The sequence below is a fragment of the Pleuronectes platessa genome, chromosome 24 (genome assembly GCF_947347685.1).
Source record: "Pleuronectes platessa chromosome 24, fPlePla1.1, whole genome shotgun sequence".
NCBI classification, from domain to species: Eukaryota; Metazoa; Chordata; class Actinopteri; order Pleuronectiformes; family Pleuronectidae; genus Pleuronectes; species Pleuronectes platessa.
Genome location: NC_070649.1, coordinates 3,118,351 through 3,130,876, shown reverse-complemented (window position 1 = coordinate 3,130,876; position 12,526 = coordinate 3,118,351). Strand labels below are relative to the sequence as shown.

The 12,526-nt window shown below is 42.6% G+C and overlaps 3 protein-coding genes across 4 annotated transcripts in view; 2 read left to right on the top strand and 1 right to left on the bottom strand.

Annotated features, from left to right (window-relative positions):
- The first annotated feature begins 519 nt into the window (after positions 1 to 519).
- Positions 520 to 12,526, top strand: part of nudt15 (nudix (nucleoside diphosphate linked moiety X)-type motif 15) — an 18,114-nt gene continuing 6,107 nt past the window's right edge. The window contains exons 1-3 of one of the 2 annotated variants that reach the window (XM_053416852.1): positions 520 to 775; positions 1,625 to 1,821; positions 1,914 to 2,038. In XM_053416852.1, coding sequence (XP_053272827.1) covers positions 627 to 775; positions 1,625 to 1,821; positions 1,914 to 2,029 — 462 coding nt within the window. In that variant the 5' untranslated portion in view covers positions 520 to 626 and the 3' untranslated portion in view covers positions 2,030 to 2,038. Of the gene's footprint in view, positions 776 to 1,624; positions 1,822 to 1,913; positions 2,252 to 12,526 lie in introns of those variants that run through there. The other variant, XM_053416851.1, reaches the window with a different exon arrangement.
- cpo (carboxypeptidase O) lies at positions 2,503 to 5,114 on the bottom strand. Its single transcript, XM_053416850.1, has 9 exons — positions 5,031 to 5,114; positions 4,469 to 4,508; positions 4,274 to 4,375; positions 4,077 to 4,181; positions 3,866 to 3,982; positions 3,529 to 3,622; positions 3,179 to 3,381; positions 2,878 to 2,962; positions 2,503 to 2,777 (listed from the first exon to the last, which is right to left on the bottom strand). Exons 1-9 carry the CDS (start codon positions 5,096 to 5,098, stop codon positions 2,503 to 2,505), a joined length of 1,089 nt encoding a protein of 362 aa, XP_053272825.1. The 5' UTR covers positions 5,099 to 5,114.
- Positions 9,490 to 12,526, top strand: part of LOC128430796 (cholecystokinin receptor) — a 27,474-nt gene continuing 24,437 nt past the window's right edge. The window contains exon 1 of the mRNA XM_053416847.1: positions 9,490 to 9,943. Coding sequence (XP_053272822.1) covers positions 9,808 to 9,943 — 136 coding nt within the window. The 5' untranslated portion in view covers positions 9,490 to 9,807. The remainder of the gene's footprint in view (positions 9,944 to 12,526) is intronic.

The following is a 12,526-nucleotide window of genomic DNA, read 5'->3' as shown; positions in this document are numbered from 1 at the left end:
AAGTTTGATAAAAAAACATGGATTGAAAATTGAAGAAAGTTTTATATTTAAAATGAGAAAAACATGTCAGTCCTGCGATTCCACCTTTTCACCACCAGAGGGTGATTCAACCAAAAATTACAATTCATCATATTTCTAGTTTTATCTTATCTTACATCTCCGCCACTTTTATGTCAATCCAGTTCATGACAAAGTGTCTTTAATATTTTATCCATATTTTTTATGAAGCTTTAGATTCAGTTTTATATTTAAAATTTGAAAAACATGTCAGTCCTGCATTTCCTCCTTTTCACCACCAGAGGTTGAATGAACAAAAACTTCAGAATTCATTATTATTATTGGTAAGAATTTTCAAATAAAATATATACATAATTTACTACCAATGATAAAAGAATAATTTCCGCTGCAATTGCATCCAGGGTTTAATTTAATCATGTACTTGCAGTAAATCAAATCAACCACCAGATGGCGTTCATCTCTGATGGACCAATTAGAAACGACTTCTGAAGTGAAGGCGGAAGTGCAGGGGTAAAATCGTGCAGGTTGCGGCTTGTTGTGCTAGCTTAGCTTTAGCTTTGTTATTGCTAACCCGTGTTGATTAACGAGGTGTTTTTAAGTTTGTTCAGATGTCAGATAAGAGCGTTAAACGCCCCGGGGTGGGGGTCGGGGTGCTGGTCACCGACTCAGCCCACCCCGGCTGTGTTCTCCTGGGGAAACGGAGGAGTGCGATGGGCGCAGGGAAGCACCAGCTTCCCGGGGGGCACCTGGAGTTTGGGTGGGTGGACAGGCTCATCCGGACACGTGACTCTGCTCAGGAGCCGGTATTTACATTCCATGCAGAGAAGTCTGACATCAAGTGTTTTTAGTAATTTATTAATACGCCGAATTTTCCCCAAGGTGATGGAAAACATTATCACGTGTTTAGACTTTTCATTGGTTCAAGCTCCGGCTGGAAAAGTTTCCTCAAACACTTAATATCTACTTCCTCAAATGCAGGATGGGGAACAGCGTGAGTATCAGATGATAAACAGACGATAAACCTTTATTAGTCCCTATATAGTATATATATATATATATATATAAATGGAATAAAAACTAATATAGACAGTGTAAACAGATTCTTAGCAGTGAGACTAATTTAAAATAAACATATCACCTCAATGTGATTTTTGAGCTGTAACATATATTATATGACTTTTTATTTAAGGAAACAGAGGCTGGATTTATTATAACTTTTATTACCAAATTTGTAAAAAATATAATCTTCATTTATGGTAAAACTGCCTTGAGTCAAAAGGGCATTTGGAAAACTGCCGTCATCTTCAAATCTCTGTTGAAAGCAAAGTGCTAAACCAGCACATCGTTGACCATTCAGAGACACTGAACTTTGTGAACTTGTTCAAATCAATAACATCTGGGATAATTGAGGTCACAAGGCTCTGGAACAGTTGTTTTGGGAGTAGTGGGCTGAAAAGTCTGAGAACTACTGACCTAGATGATTTAGCAGGCCGTCATATGTGTGTGTGTGTGTGTGTGTTTCTCAGTGTATAGAAAATATAACCTGCCCTGAAATGACCTGACTGTGCTTCTGAGATGTGACGGACTGATTCTATGTCCCTGACAGAGAGACGTGGGAGGAATGTGCTCACAGGGAGGTCCTGGAGGAAGCTGGGGTGCATTTGGTGAATGTCCGCTTCGCGTCTGTGGTGAACTCCATCAGGCTGGAGGAGCAGTACCACTACGTCACCATATTCATGCAGGGGGTCCTGGACAGGAAGCGGTCGGGAGAGCCGGAGAACCTGGAACCCGAGAAGAACGAAGGTGTGTGAGTTGGAATTTAAACGGGGGAGAACAATCCTCTCGGCTCACCTGAGCAGATGTTAAGAACGAGCATGTGGTCCTTTCTCTCTCAGGATGGACGTGGACACGCTGGGACCAGTTTCCTCCAGAGCAGCAGCTGTTCCTGCCGCTGGCCGATGTGAGACAACAAGGCTTCCAACCATTCACAGACACTGAAACTCAGCATTGAGACTGCATGGTACTCAAACAACGCATCCTTCCCCAAAATAAACACACCTTCTACACCTTGTTCTCTGTAGTTGGAGCAGATAGCTGCCTGTCCTCAGACCTCATGGTGCACGCTGGTATTTCTTCAAACTGCTGTTACATTGAAAAGTTTGTATTTTTTATATAAGAAATTAAACTCATTTTAATGATGCCACAAATAAAACACAAGTATGAACAAAAGTAAGATATTACACTTTCAAATATTTTATTCTTTTGGTTGGTGGTTTTTAAGTGACAGGTGATGTCTGTATGTCATGAAGCTCAGATGAAAACAATAAGCCTAACCATGGGGAAGTTCACCTCTCAGCTACAGTGTAGTAGTTTCAACGAAGGATGCAATTAATTAATTAATTAATTTATCAGATACATTTTCAGAATTTACAAAGACAAACATCATTTGTAGTTGGACGTATGTGCAGGTTGAGTTGTTCCATCTCACATGGAGGCGCTGGTGACGCCCACGGCTAAGAGCACAGTCCACAGGGCGGCAGCGGCAGTGGCCACGGCGCCGTCCATGGGGCCCTTAAAAGTCTTATCGTGGACGTAGTTGACGATGTGCAGGGCTCCGCTGTAGGCTTCCTCGCAGGTCGGCTGGATCTGGTTCTCTGGGAGCTCGAAGCCGAACGTCCCGTTGTCTCTGAGCTCGAAGGTGTAGGCGAAGGGGATCCCCTGCATCCGAGCCCAGTCTCTGGATGAACCAGAGTTGGCGTCTGTGGAAAGAGATTTCATTTAGTCTCATAAAACCTACGTCCAGTTTGGGCTCATAATCACTTGAGTGTCCCCATAATGAGAAGGGATGCATGTACTTACACAGGACAGCCGGTGAGGTTCCCACTTTGTAGATCTTCCCATGGACGGCCTTTATAGCCTCTGCTGCAGCCAGACCCACCTCCATCTGAGGAACCACATGTTAGCTTTTGTCAGTCACTGAAATGTGCACGGAGAATCCAAAGAGTCAGTAAACTGAGAAAAGTATATAAGTAGAAGTAGAAACAAATATTCAGAGTGTTGTTTTATTCAATGTAGACACATGCAGTGATGGTTATAGTCAGGAGGAGTAAACGCTCTTGTCATGAATTGACCAGATTATTGTGTCTGTCGACGTGAATACCAGCTCGTCCTGGTTGGGGGCGATGAAGTTGGGGTTTCCATAGGGAATCAGGAGCAGCTGGCTGTAGGAGTGGATGGTGAGGAAACACAGGATGTCCTCCTTCCGGCTGCCGACAAATCTCGCCACGGCCTGGGCCTCGGGCTCAGACACCCGGTCACTCCCACAGTAGGTGTTTGAGCAGCAGTCACTCGACACCCCGACGGCTGCGAGAGTGGCAAAAGAAATAGAAGAATCCGAATCAGAGTCATCACACCATCTCCTGTCACAACACGGGTTAGCAAGTTCAACGTTCTCCATGTTAAAGCAGTGGGCCGTGTAGATTAGACTGAATGCAGAGCTACGACACTCACTGCCCCAGTTGGCGTCAAAGTTGCGGTTGAGATCGGTGCCGTCACATTTGCAGCCGGGAGGTCCTGGAGATCTGTTCTTCCTCCACAGTCGAGTCTGGAGGGGTCACAATGTTCAATTAGCACTGGACATTACAAACAGTGCTCGTCTTATTCTGAAGAGGAGATGATTTTATACTTGAGGCATTTTGAGCATCAGAAATGAATTTATTGAATAATGGATCCGCCATCGCCACAATAGACTCATCTTTTCACATCCTGCTCATCTGCTACTTGTGAGCCTCAGGACAGAGCCCTGGACAAATTAATAGATAAATATCCATGAAATGCGAGGACTGACATTGTTGTCCTTCCAGGAGTAGAGGTAACCGTCCACGTTGAGCACCGGCGTGACGTAGAAGTCCATGTTCTTCATCATCTCCTCCATTTTTGGGTCTGTTCTGTATGTCTGCAGAATCTGGTTGAGGGGAGCAAATGAAAACTTTTAAGTTCAGACAGATTAATTGGTTTTGCAGAGAGTTTGTTGCTTGATTATAAATCACGTCTCTTACCTGGCTGACAAAGTACTGACAGAAGGCCGGGGCGATCCATTCCCTGGCGTGGATCCCACAGTCCATCCAGATTGCTTTTTTCCTCTCTCCAGTGCTCAGACCAATCTGAAAGATAATTGCCTACTTGAGCACAAACCAATACTCCAGGATACACATGTTAGTGGATTCTGAACTCAACCGTTAAACAACTGTACTACCTTAAGCAAGCTGATATTCCTTTTCTCGTAGGTTTGTCCATAATCCATGATGGTCACGACCTCAGAGTGATTTTGTGCAATCTGAGTCATCCATTTGGAGATCTGTAGAGCACATATAAAATATATATATATGTGTATATACATTTATATAACAGCATGTGAATGTGTGTGTGAACAGTTATCAGTCGCTCTTACCTCTGGCATGGAATGGTATTTGTAGTAGTCATAGTTTACTCTGTTGCAAATAAAAAACACACACATGGCAAGACACGTGAGATTCATGCAGCCTCAGTGCCCCCCCCCCCTCCTCTCATGAAACATGAATCATGTCAAAATTGCTGAATCAGCAAGGAAACATGCTGCTGTAGCAGTTATTATCTGCCGTGGTAATATTTCCTTTTTCTCGGAAGGAGCATTGTCCAGATCACAGAACTTTGTTTCATTGAACTTCATTACGGCCTGATCAAAGGCCCGTGTACGGAGACAGGAACACAGTGTTTCAAAGTTACCACAGAATACAACTTCACTTAAATCATGTCTTATTTAAGTTTCACGTCCAGTTGGTTGTAACATAGATCAGAATGAAGCCCCCCAGTTTTGCGTCTTTTATTTGTGCTCAGCATCTGAATGCTTACCCAATCCCTGAGCGCCACAGTGTGGGGATTTGGATGCTAAGAAATCCAGAAAGAAGCTGATGCTCCATCTTTTTTCGCACCACCTCTCTGTTTGTCATTTTTACAAACTGAGTAAAACTCACCTCTCGTTTGTTGCAGCTTCCACTGCTGAGAGAAGCACCACAAAGCCCAGAGCTGCAGAGTTAAGCATGATCTCTTTGAGACAGAACAAAGTGAGGGCGTCTGTTGAAACCTGTTGAGTCTTTATAGAAGACCTCCATCAGATAAAGATACACCTTTGCTCCAGGCAGAGGCAGCACACTCACAATCATTGTTTGGGTTAATGTTCTTCACTGATATTTTTCTTAAATTACCTTCTTGTCCTTGTGAACATCAGGCGGAAATTATTTACAAGCTGATAAAAAAATAGCAATAAAAATGAGTCATGTGATATTATTTATTATGTTGAATTGCTGTGTAAGCTTTGCTCTTGACTGTTATCTTCCTCCTTCACTTCTTTTCCAATATGACGTTTAATGCTTCCTAAGCGCCAACTTCAACGTTTTTCCTCGCGTCGACTCAAAGCTCAATCTTTCCTCCCAGTTTTGGATTCAACAGACTATTAATAGAACATTGATTTACATGGTCAAGGAATAATGGACATGGGATAACTTGCTTTCATAGGGAGATCATAAGATTAGATAATGGACATCAAGTCATGAAAGGGAATTAATAATGAAGCTTGACTAAACGTAAAAGAACAAAGGTCCAGACAACACTGTCATAAATGCAGGTGTTGTACATTATTCACTTATAATAATTTAGGAATACACGTGATCTGATTTGAAAAACAAAGTACAAGTTAGCTGGTAATTCTCAGTTGGTACATCAGTGCCAGCGAAGAAATGGAAAAGGACATTGTTGGAGGAATGGAAGAGGAGGAAAAAAGAAAGTGACACCTCAAATATGTAAAATCCTGTTACATTGCAGTCACAGTGTTATTTGTGGCTTCATAGTTGCAGTGTAATTTTATCTAGTGTAATTATTGGAATCCTCTGTTATTGCTCTCTCCATGATATCAGTGCTAAACCTGTCCTATGGCACAGTCCTTAGATGAGATTTTCTGGCAAGTAGCAGCAAGCAGAGTGTCTCGTCTCATTTCTACGTCCTATCACGTCAGTTGGCATAGAGCAAGTGTGATGCAACCATATGTTATCTAAACAGAATTTAGTCTATTAAAACCCGGAGGCATTTCTTTCATCCATCAGTAGAAATTAAGCTGGTCAACATAAGCTGGGCTCAGGTGGACTATGACATTTCAGAGCCTAATCATATGAGTATTTTTCATTTTTAGAATAACAAACTACAATCGCATCCCTTGAGTCCTCGTTGTGGTCTTTACATCCTGCTCTCGGTTTATTCTGGAGCTAAACCACTGAAATGGTGGTTGTTATGTGACTCTGGGCTTTCGCAGGTTTCAACAAGTTAAATGTAAGACTTTTTAAGACCATAATGAAGGAAATGTAACATCTAATATGTCAAGTTTGAAAGATATGATCTTGTGGTAGCCCTGTGATTGTCACTGCACCAGCTTTCCATGCCATCTACCACAGTTTGTGTCATCTTTACATATATCAGTTAGTAAATATAATCACCAAAAAAATACGCTATGCTTCTGTAACAAAGCAGCAGATTCTCCATGATGCTTTGGAGCCGTCTTACTAACCTCATGTGACCAACAGAGGTCAGCACAACACTGAGATGAGATCCGGAGTTCAAAGGTGGACACAGGATCCAGTCAGTGTAGGTTGTCAAACTTATATGTAACCTACTGTTTTTGGTAAATACTCGACACCATCCTTCAATGTGCTTTTTGATCCAAACTTCAGCCCCCTGAGAGTCTGAGTCTTCCCTTCATTCCGAGCCCTCTCTCCGTGTCAGTCCGGCCCTGTGTGGTTGAACATCTGGACAGTAAAACACCTGCACGTTAACCAAGCCTCAGAAAGTGTTGGCAGCGCTTTTCTTTGCTGACGTGTGCATCCTGTCTGTCCACGAGCCGCTCGTAAGATATGGAGACAAGACCTGTCTCAGCTTCAGCCCTGTGTGCACAAACCAGTGTGTGTCCCAGATAGAGAATCATAGCACACATCACAGGCTGTTTCTTCATGGTGATGGATGAAAGCACTAATTCTTTCAGATGAGAGAGGCCGGCCACCAAGATACAAGCTTAAAACACTTGAAAAAAGTGTGTGTATGTGTGTGTGTGTGTGTGTGTGTGTGTGTGTGTGTGCGTGTGCGTGTCATTGCCCTAACCCCACTGATTGCATCATTAAGTTGGGTTTGGGTAACACACACAACTGAGTGATTATTCATATATTAGAGCTGAGTTTTCTGCTAAGCGTCTTATTTATGTTTATTCCAGTTCATAATTAACATGTTGAGTCTTGAAAAACATTGCGTCACCAGACCATTTTCATCTTGACCTTTATCAACACCAGCAGTTGATTACAGCATCAGAGTTTATGGAGGTCGTGCTATTTCTCCTTGCTTCCAATCTTTCTCCATACTCTGCTCACAGTCTTGTGCCTCTATTTCCTAGACTGGATATTAAGATGGAAGACACGTCTCCACTTCCTTTATGACTGTAAGTCTATGCTCTAGCTTCATACTTAACAGATAAATGGGTAATCAAATTTGTCATCTAAGTAAGTGTATTTATGATAATGTCTTGACCTTTTATTTGGGTATGAAGATGGAGGCAGGAGACAGTTTGGTTTACTTAGCCTGGCTCTATTCAAAAGTAGTCTGTGCAAAGTGGCGACAAAGTGTGACAAGTAGCTATCCAACATTCTCACAGCAAGCATGTCTCAAAACACACCCGAGGACATGTACTCCACAAAACAGCATTGTGTACATATCCACTGTTTGTGCAGCAGCTGATCATTTTGCATAGTCAAATGTCAAAGATAGTTCGTAGTCTTCTAGCTGGAGGAAAGATGGGTGTATCTTTACTGACTGAGCTGTTCTGGTGCACTTGAGATTGCAAAAAAATAGGGGGACTGATATTTTCTCTTATGAACATAGGAAGCTTTGGTGTTTCATCAGTCATGCTGGTCACGACATGTCTGAAGACCTCGATACAGGGAAAATAAATATGTAGCAGCTGCCAAACTCCAAGTGGGGGTTTTCGATTAGGATGCAGAAGGGAGATGCTTTTGGCTTTACCATAATAAACCATTATCTTAAGAAATGTGGAGGAAACACCAGCTCGAGTTTAGGCAAACTGGAGCTATTCACACACACGCCTACCTCCCACACGTTAGAACAATATAAAAGCAATTGAGATACTTGTTAAACCGTCGGTGGGACTGACAGCAACAGACGAACATAAAGAGCGATGCCCTCCTCCTCCACAGAGCAAACCAACTCCCCTTCCTCCCCCGCAGCCTCCAGACATTTTCAAAGCATCGGTATCATCCCAAGCTGTAGTACATGAACCAAACCCTGAGGCAAACCGAGAATGTTCCCCATAAACAAAGCCATTACACCGTGCATCAGGAGTCCCAGAACCTCTCACCTTTTTCCCTTCGGGTCAGACAAATAGCCAAGTGGAAAATGTTACGGTTGTTCCACAGGCTGCAGAACATTTCCAAGACATTATACGGGTTAAACAAATCATTTTAAAGAGACAGAGTGTAGACAGCAAGGCAGCGTTCATTACAAATACAGGATGTACGATATCTATTCTTGTGCCAAAAGCTAAGTTCTACCATGGCACCATCTGTAAATAACCGGACCACTAAGGATAAGGGAAACGGCTTCTCTCTTGCTGAAAGTGGCTCTTTGTCCTCCAAATAAACCTGCGAGACCTGGAGGTTGTTCACTCGAGCAGAGAAATCCACAGGATTCATTCCTGGAGAGAAAGGCATTGTTCTGTCATCGATCCACCAAAGTGACTAAAAGACAATTTAATCAACACAGAGTCTGATTAAAGGAGGTGATCCTGAACCTCTAACGTGGACAATGGGGGACCAGGAAGACATGATATACTTAAATAAGGACCATATCATCAGGTCTTTGCCAAAGACTTTATATCCGTTGACCACATGGCAGGTCCTCAAATTTGAAACCATATGGTCTTGATCGCCACCTGGTGGCCATCTTTGTAAATAGATGGGACATGGGCCAAACTAAAAGTCAAACATTTGCAAGTAATGTGCAAATAGACAATGAAAACATTGGTCTGTAGTTGTGATATTGTGATATGAAAACATTATAACATCGTGCAGATGTCAGAGAAAATGAGTTGTGCAAGTTCGTAAATTTCGAATTTTCTTGCCCCATCTGATTTATCTTTTGACCAAACTGTCTTATATTGTTGAAAATATTTCCTTAAATCTAACGATACCGTAAAACAGCTAAGACAGTTAAATGCTGCTCACACGTTGATGCATCAGTCTGAACAGTCTTATAATCTTATATATGTTCATTTATCAGTGAAAGCCCATTTTCTTTACTGCAGAACAAGCCCTGGTTTGCAGCTATGGAATACGAAACTTGCTCATGTAATGCTTTGGCTTAAATGTGGTGACAGCCGTGAGTTGAATGGAGAGAGAGGGAGAGAGAGGGCGAGTGAGGATGTGTGAGAGGGAGAGAGAGAGGAGCAGAGCTGCTCAGTTGCCTTAGCAGCGCAGCTTCATTCCTCCACACTCCGCTGCTGTGAGCTGTCACACTCTGCTCGTTCTTCACCTTTTTCCACATTGTTGGGCTTTTCAAATTGCAGTCAAGTTTTTTTATTCTTCTCTCTCTCCAAGTCTCACGTCGCATCCTGATATGAAGAAGAAGGCGACGGGGAAAGTCATTTTTTTTTTTAAGTAGCCCAGGTGTGATATAATAAAGCTGTCCCTGTCTCCAGAGAGCATGGCTCTGCAGGTGGTGAATGGGAGCGGGCTGGAGGTGTCGGCGGGATGTGTGGAGCAGGGGAACCTCAGCCTGGGAGTCAACATCAGCTGCAGCAACAGCTCCAACCTCCCGAGACCGATCACCAGAGTCAGAGGTACGATCCTCTCTTCTCTTCTTTTCTCTTCTCTTCTCTTCAAGCTGAGGTGTTAAACTGAACTTTATTACAGCATTTAAAATTCAAATAAAATAAAAGCACCAACATCCTGGCATGGTAAATATGTGGAAGCAGTGGCTTCTAATTAAAAACTGTCATCTCTGCATGATTGATTGCCTTCTTAAAATGTAATCAGTAGACCTGTTATTTGCCCACACACATTTAATTGGATGTTTGTTAAAGGAAAGAAAAAGCATTTTTCGACTCCGTGCCTGATCTCTGCGTTTTACCAGAGAATGATTTGCAATCAGGACGACTTTCTCAGCCTTCCCCACTGTCTGCAATCAATCACCAAGCAGCCCAATTTACAGAGTGCCTCTCCCTGCATCGATAATGCCACAATCAGGATGAGCAGCATGTGTTTGCTATGAAAAAAAGCAGCTTTAATTCTAAATGTTTGTTTATTTCTTGACTAATTCTCACAGTGCAGAGATTGAACGTTACACTGGAGGAGATAAATCCCCCTGAGCTTCGTCCTCTATCAGGACACCAGCGGGCTGATTAGGTAATGAGGTCTGAGCATAGGGGGGAGACTTTTTTTTCAAAATGTTACCCCCCTATATTGCAGCTGCCGCAGTATCAAGTTTAATTTCAAATCTCTCACTAAATTATTCACAGCCGTTCCTCCTTCTGTGCAGCATTACTTTTTATTGACCTTATACGGGAGCAGGCATGAACATCAGCAGCAGCAGCGCAGCCGTATGGGCTCAACTATCCCAAGTGCAATCACACCCTGTTGGGCGTGTGCAGTGTTTGACCAAGAGAAAGGTCGCGCAGACAGATTGATGCTTTCATCTCATTCCCTCGCTCGCACGTCTTTGAGGTGACACACACGAACACTGCTCTTTTATTTACATTAATATTTAGCGGACCTATTTCTCCTGCGCTCTCTCCCTTCAGGCCAAGCGAGAGCAATGGAGCCTGATTATGCGGTGGTATGGTTGCTCTCAGATGTGATACTCCGGTGCCGGGACAGGAAATTAAAGCCCCACCACAACATTTGTTGAAGTGCCCAGTGTGATTATTCACTGAATTGGAGATTTCAGCCTATACTTGCAAAATAATTGATTTTGGAACCATATTTATATACCGAGCATTTCAGAGCAGTGAGAACAAAACACTAAAGCAATTTGAGCTGAAAAGTAAAACTTCTTAAAGCCCAAGGTTACATTCTTGGGTTGTTCCTGTTTTGTCAACAGCCCACAGGCCAACACATATTTGTCTGCTTTCAGACTTGCACTGATCTCTTGATATTTCCAGATATTGTCCAAAGGGCCTGTATGTGAGAACACAAATGTCCTTTTCAGTTGCTCGGGACATTTTCTGGACGTTTTACTGTCTGTTCTCTAGTAAGAAAACAGCAAATAAGAGAGAACTCCACTCAGGATGATTTCAAACCATCTATATTGACATCCTGGGTGTGTGCTTTGACCTATACAATGTTTATCTCATGGCCTAAGACATGGGATTGTATTTCCAGTGTCTATAGGCTGCTCTCTTACATGGCTGCCACCCCTGCATTAACCATTTGGACTTCTTTTCTTTCCTACTGACTATAGATACTAAAGAGGTTTTCAAACTGTGAGGCGTGCCTCCCTCAGGAGTCATGGGAGAGTTCAGGAGGAGGAGGGGGCCGTAGAGGGACAGACATGAGGCAAAGTTCGTAGGCTCCACTTTAACGATCTAAGCTCACGGTTTAAAGCTAAATCCACTTTTGCCACTTTAACTGCGGAAATAAACGTCAGAGCACCAGATGCTCGGGTCAAATGCGTTGTACTTAGTCTCCTAATTAATCAAGAGTGGGTTTGGAGCGCAACAAGCAATAAATCAATCAGAGTTCCATTTCCTTTACCTTTTTAAAAGCCAGATGCACTTGCACCTTGGCAGATTGTTTTATAGTGGAAAATTTGGAGTATTGTGTGCTTCCTCTCTCTCTATTTTGATAGATTGTCTTTACAATATCTGCATTAAGATTCAAATGTACTCACAACCTGGGTGCTCAGATAGGTGCAGCTGTTACCCATGCTCCTAACAGAGGGTGCACTGGTAGGGCAAAGGACAGTGTTGATCTGTTACATACATACATAAAGAAACGTTAATGCCGTACTGCTGCAATAAGCCTTAATGATTGAACTCCCTCTCTGAGACGTTTCTCATTTGATTCTGAATGCACAGACACGATGTTCACATTAATAGATTCAGTGTGACTTACACATCGGAGGATATCATTATCTCCAATGTCCATCCCAAGTAACCCTGCTTTAAAAATTACACTAATTGCAACTCTCCAAAGTTGGAGAATTATCAGTAATCCAGTGTTCGTGGTCTGTATGTTAATTTGTAGACTGCAAACAGAAACTGCTCTTTCTGCTGGATTTCAGCAGTGTCAATTTATATTTACATATACAGGTCTACAGAAATGTAAATATGTGCTTGCCTGTGTATGTCCTTCCTGCATTGTTCATGATAATATTTCAGCTGTTACATGGATGACGTGGGAGGGGTGGTCTATTCTTGCTTTGC

What these genes read in the sequence shown, in the direction of transcription:
- cpo (XM_053416850.1), bottom strand. Translation starts at nt 5,098, where the DNA reads ATGCTTAACTCTGCAGCTCTGGGCTTTGTGGTGCTTCTCTCAGCAGTG. An exon ending in GAAGCTGCAACAAACGAGAG is followed by an intron (nt 4,509 to 5,030) that starts GTGAGTTTTACT and finishes TATTTGCAACAG; the next exon opens with AGTAAACTATGACTACTACA. An exon ending in AACCTCACCGGCTGTCCTGT is followed by an intron (nt 2,778 to 2,877) that starts GTAAGTACATGC and finishes CTCTTTCCACAG; the next exon opens with ACGCCAACTCTGGTTCATCC.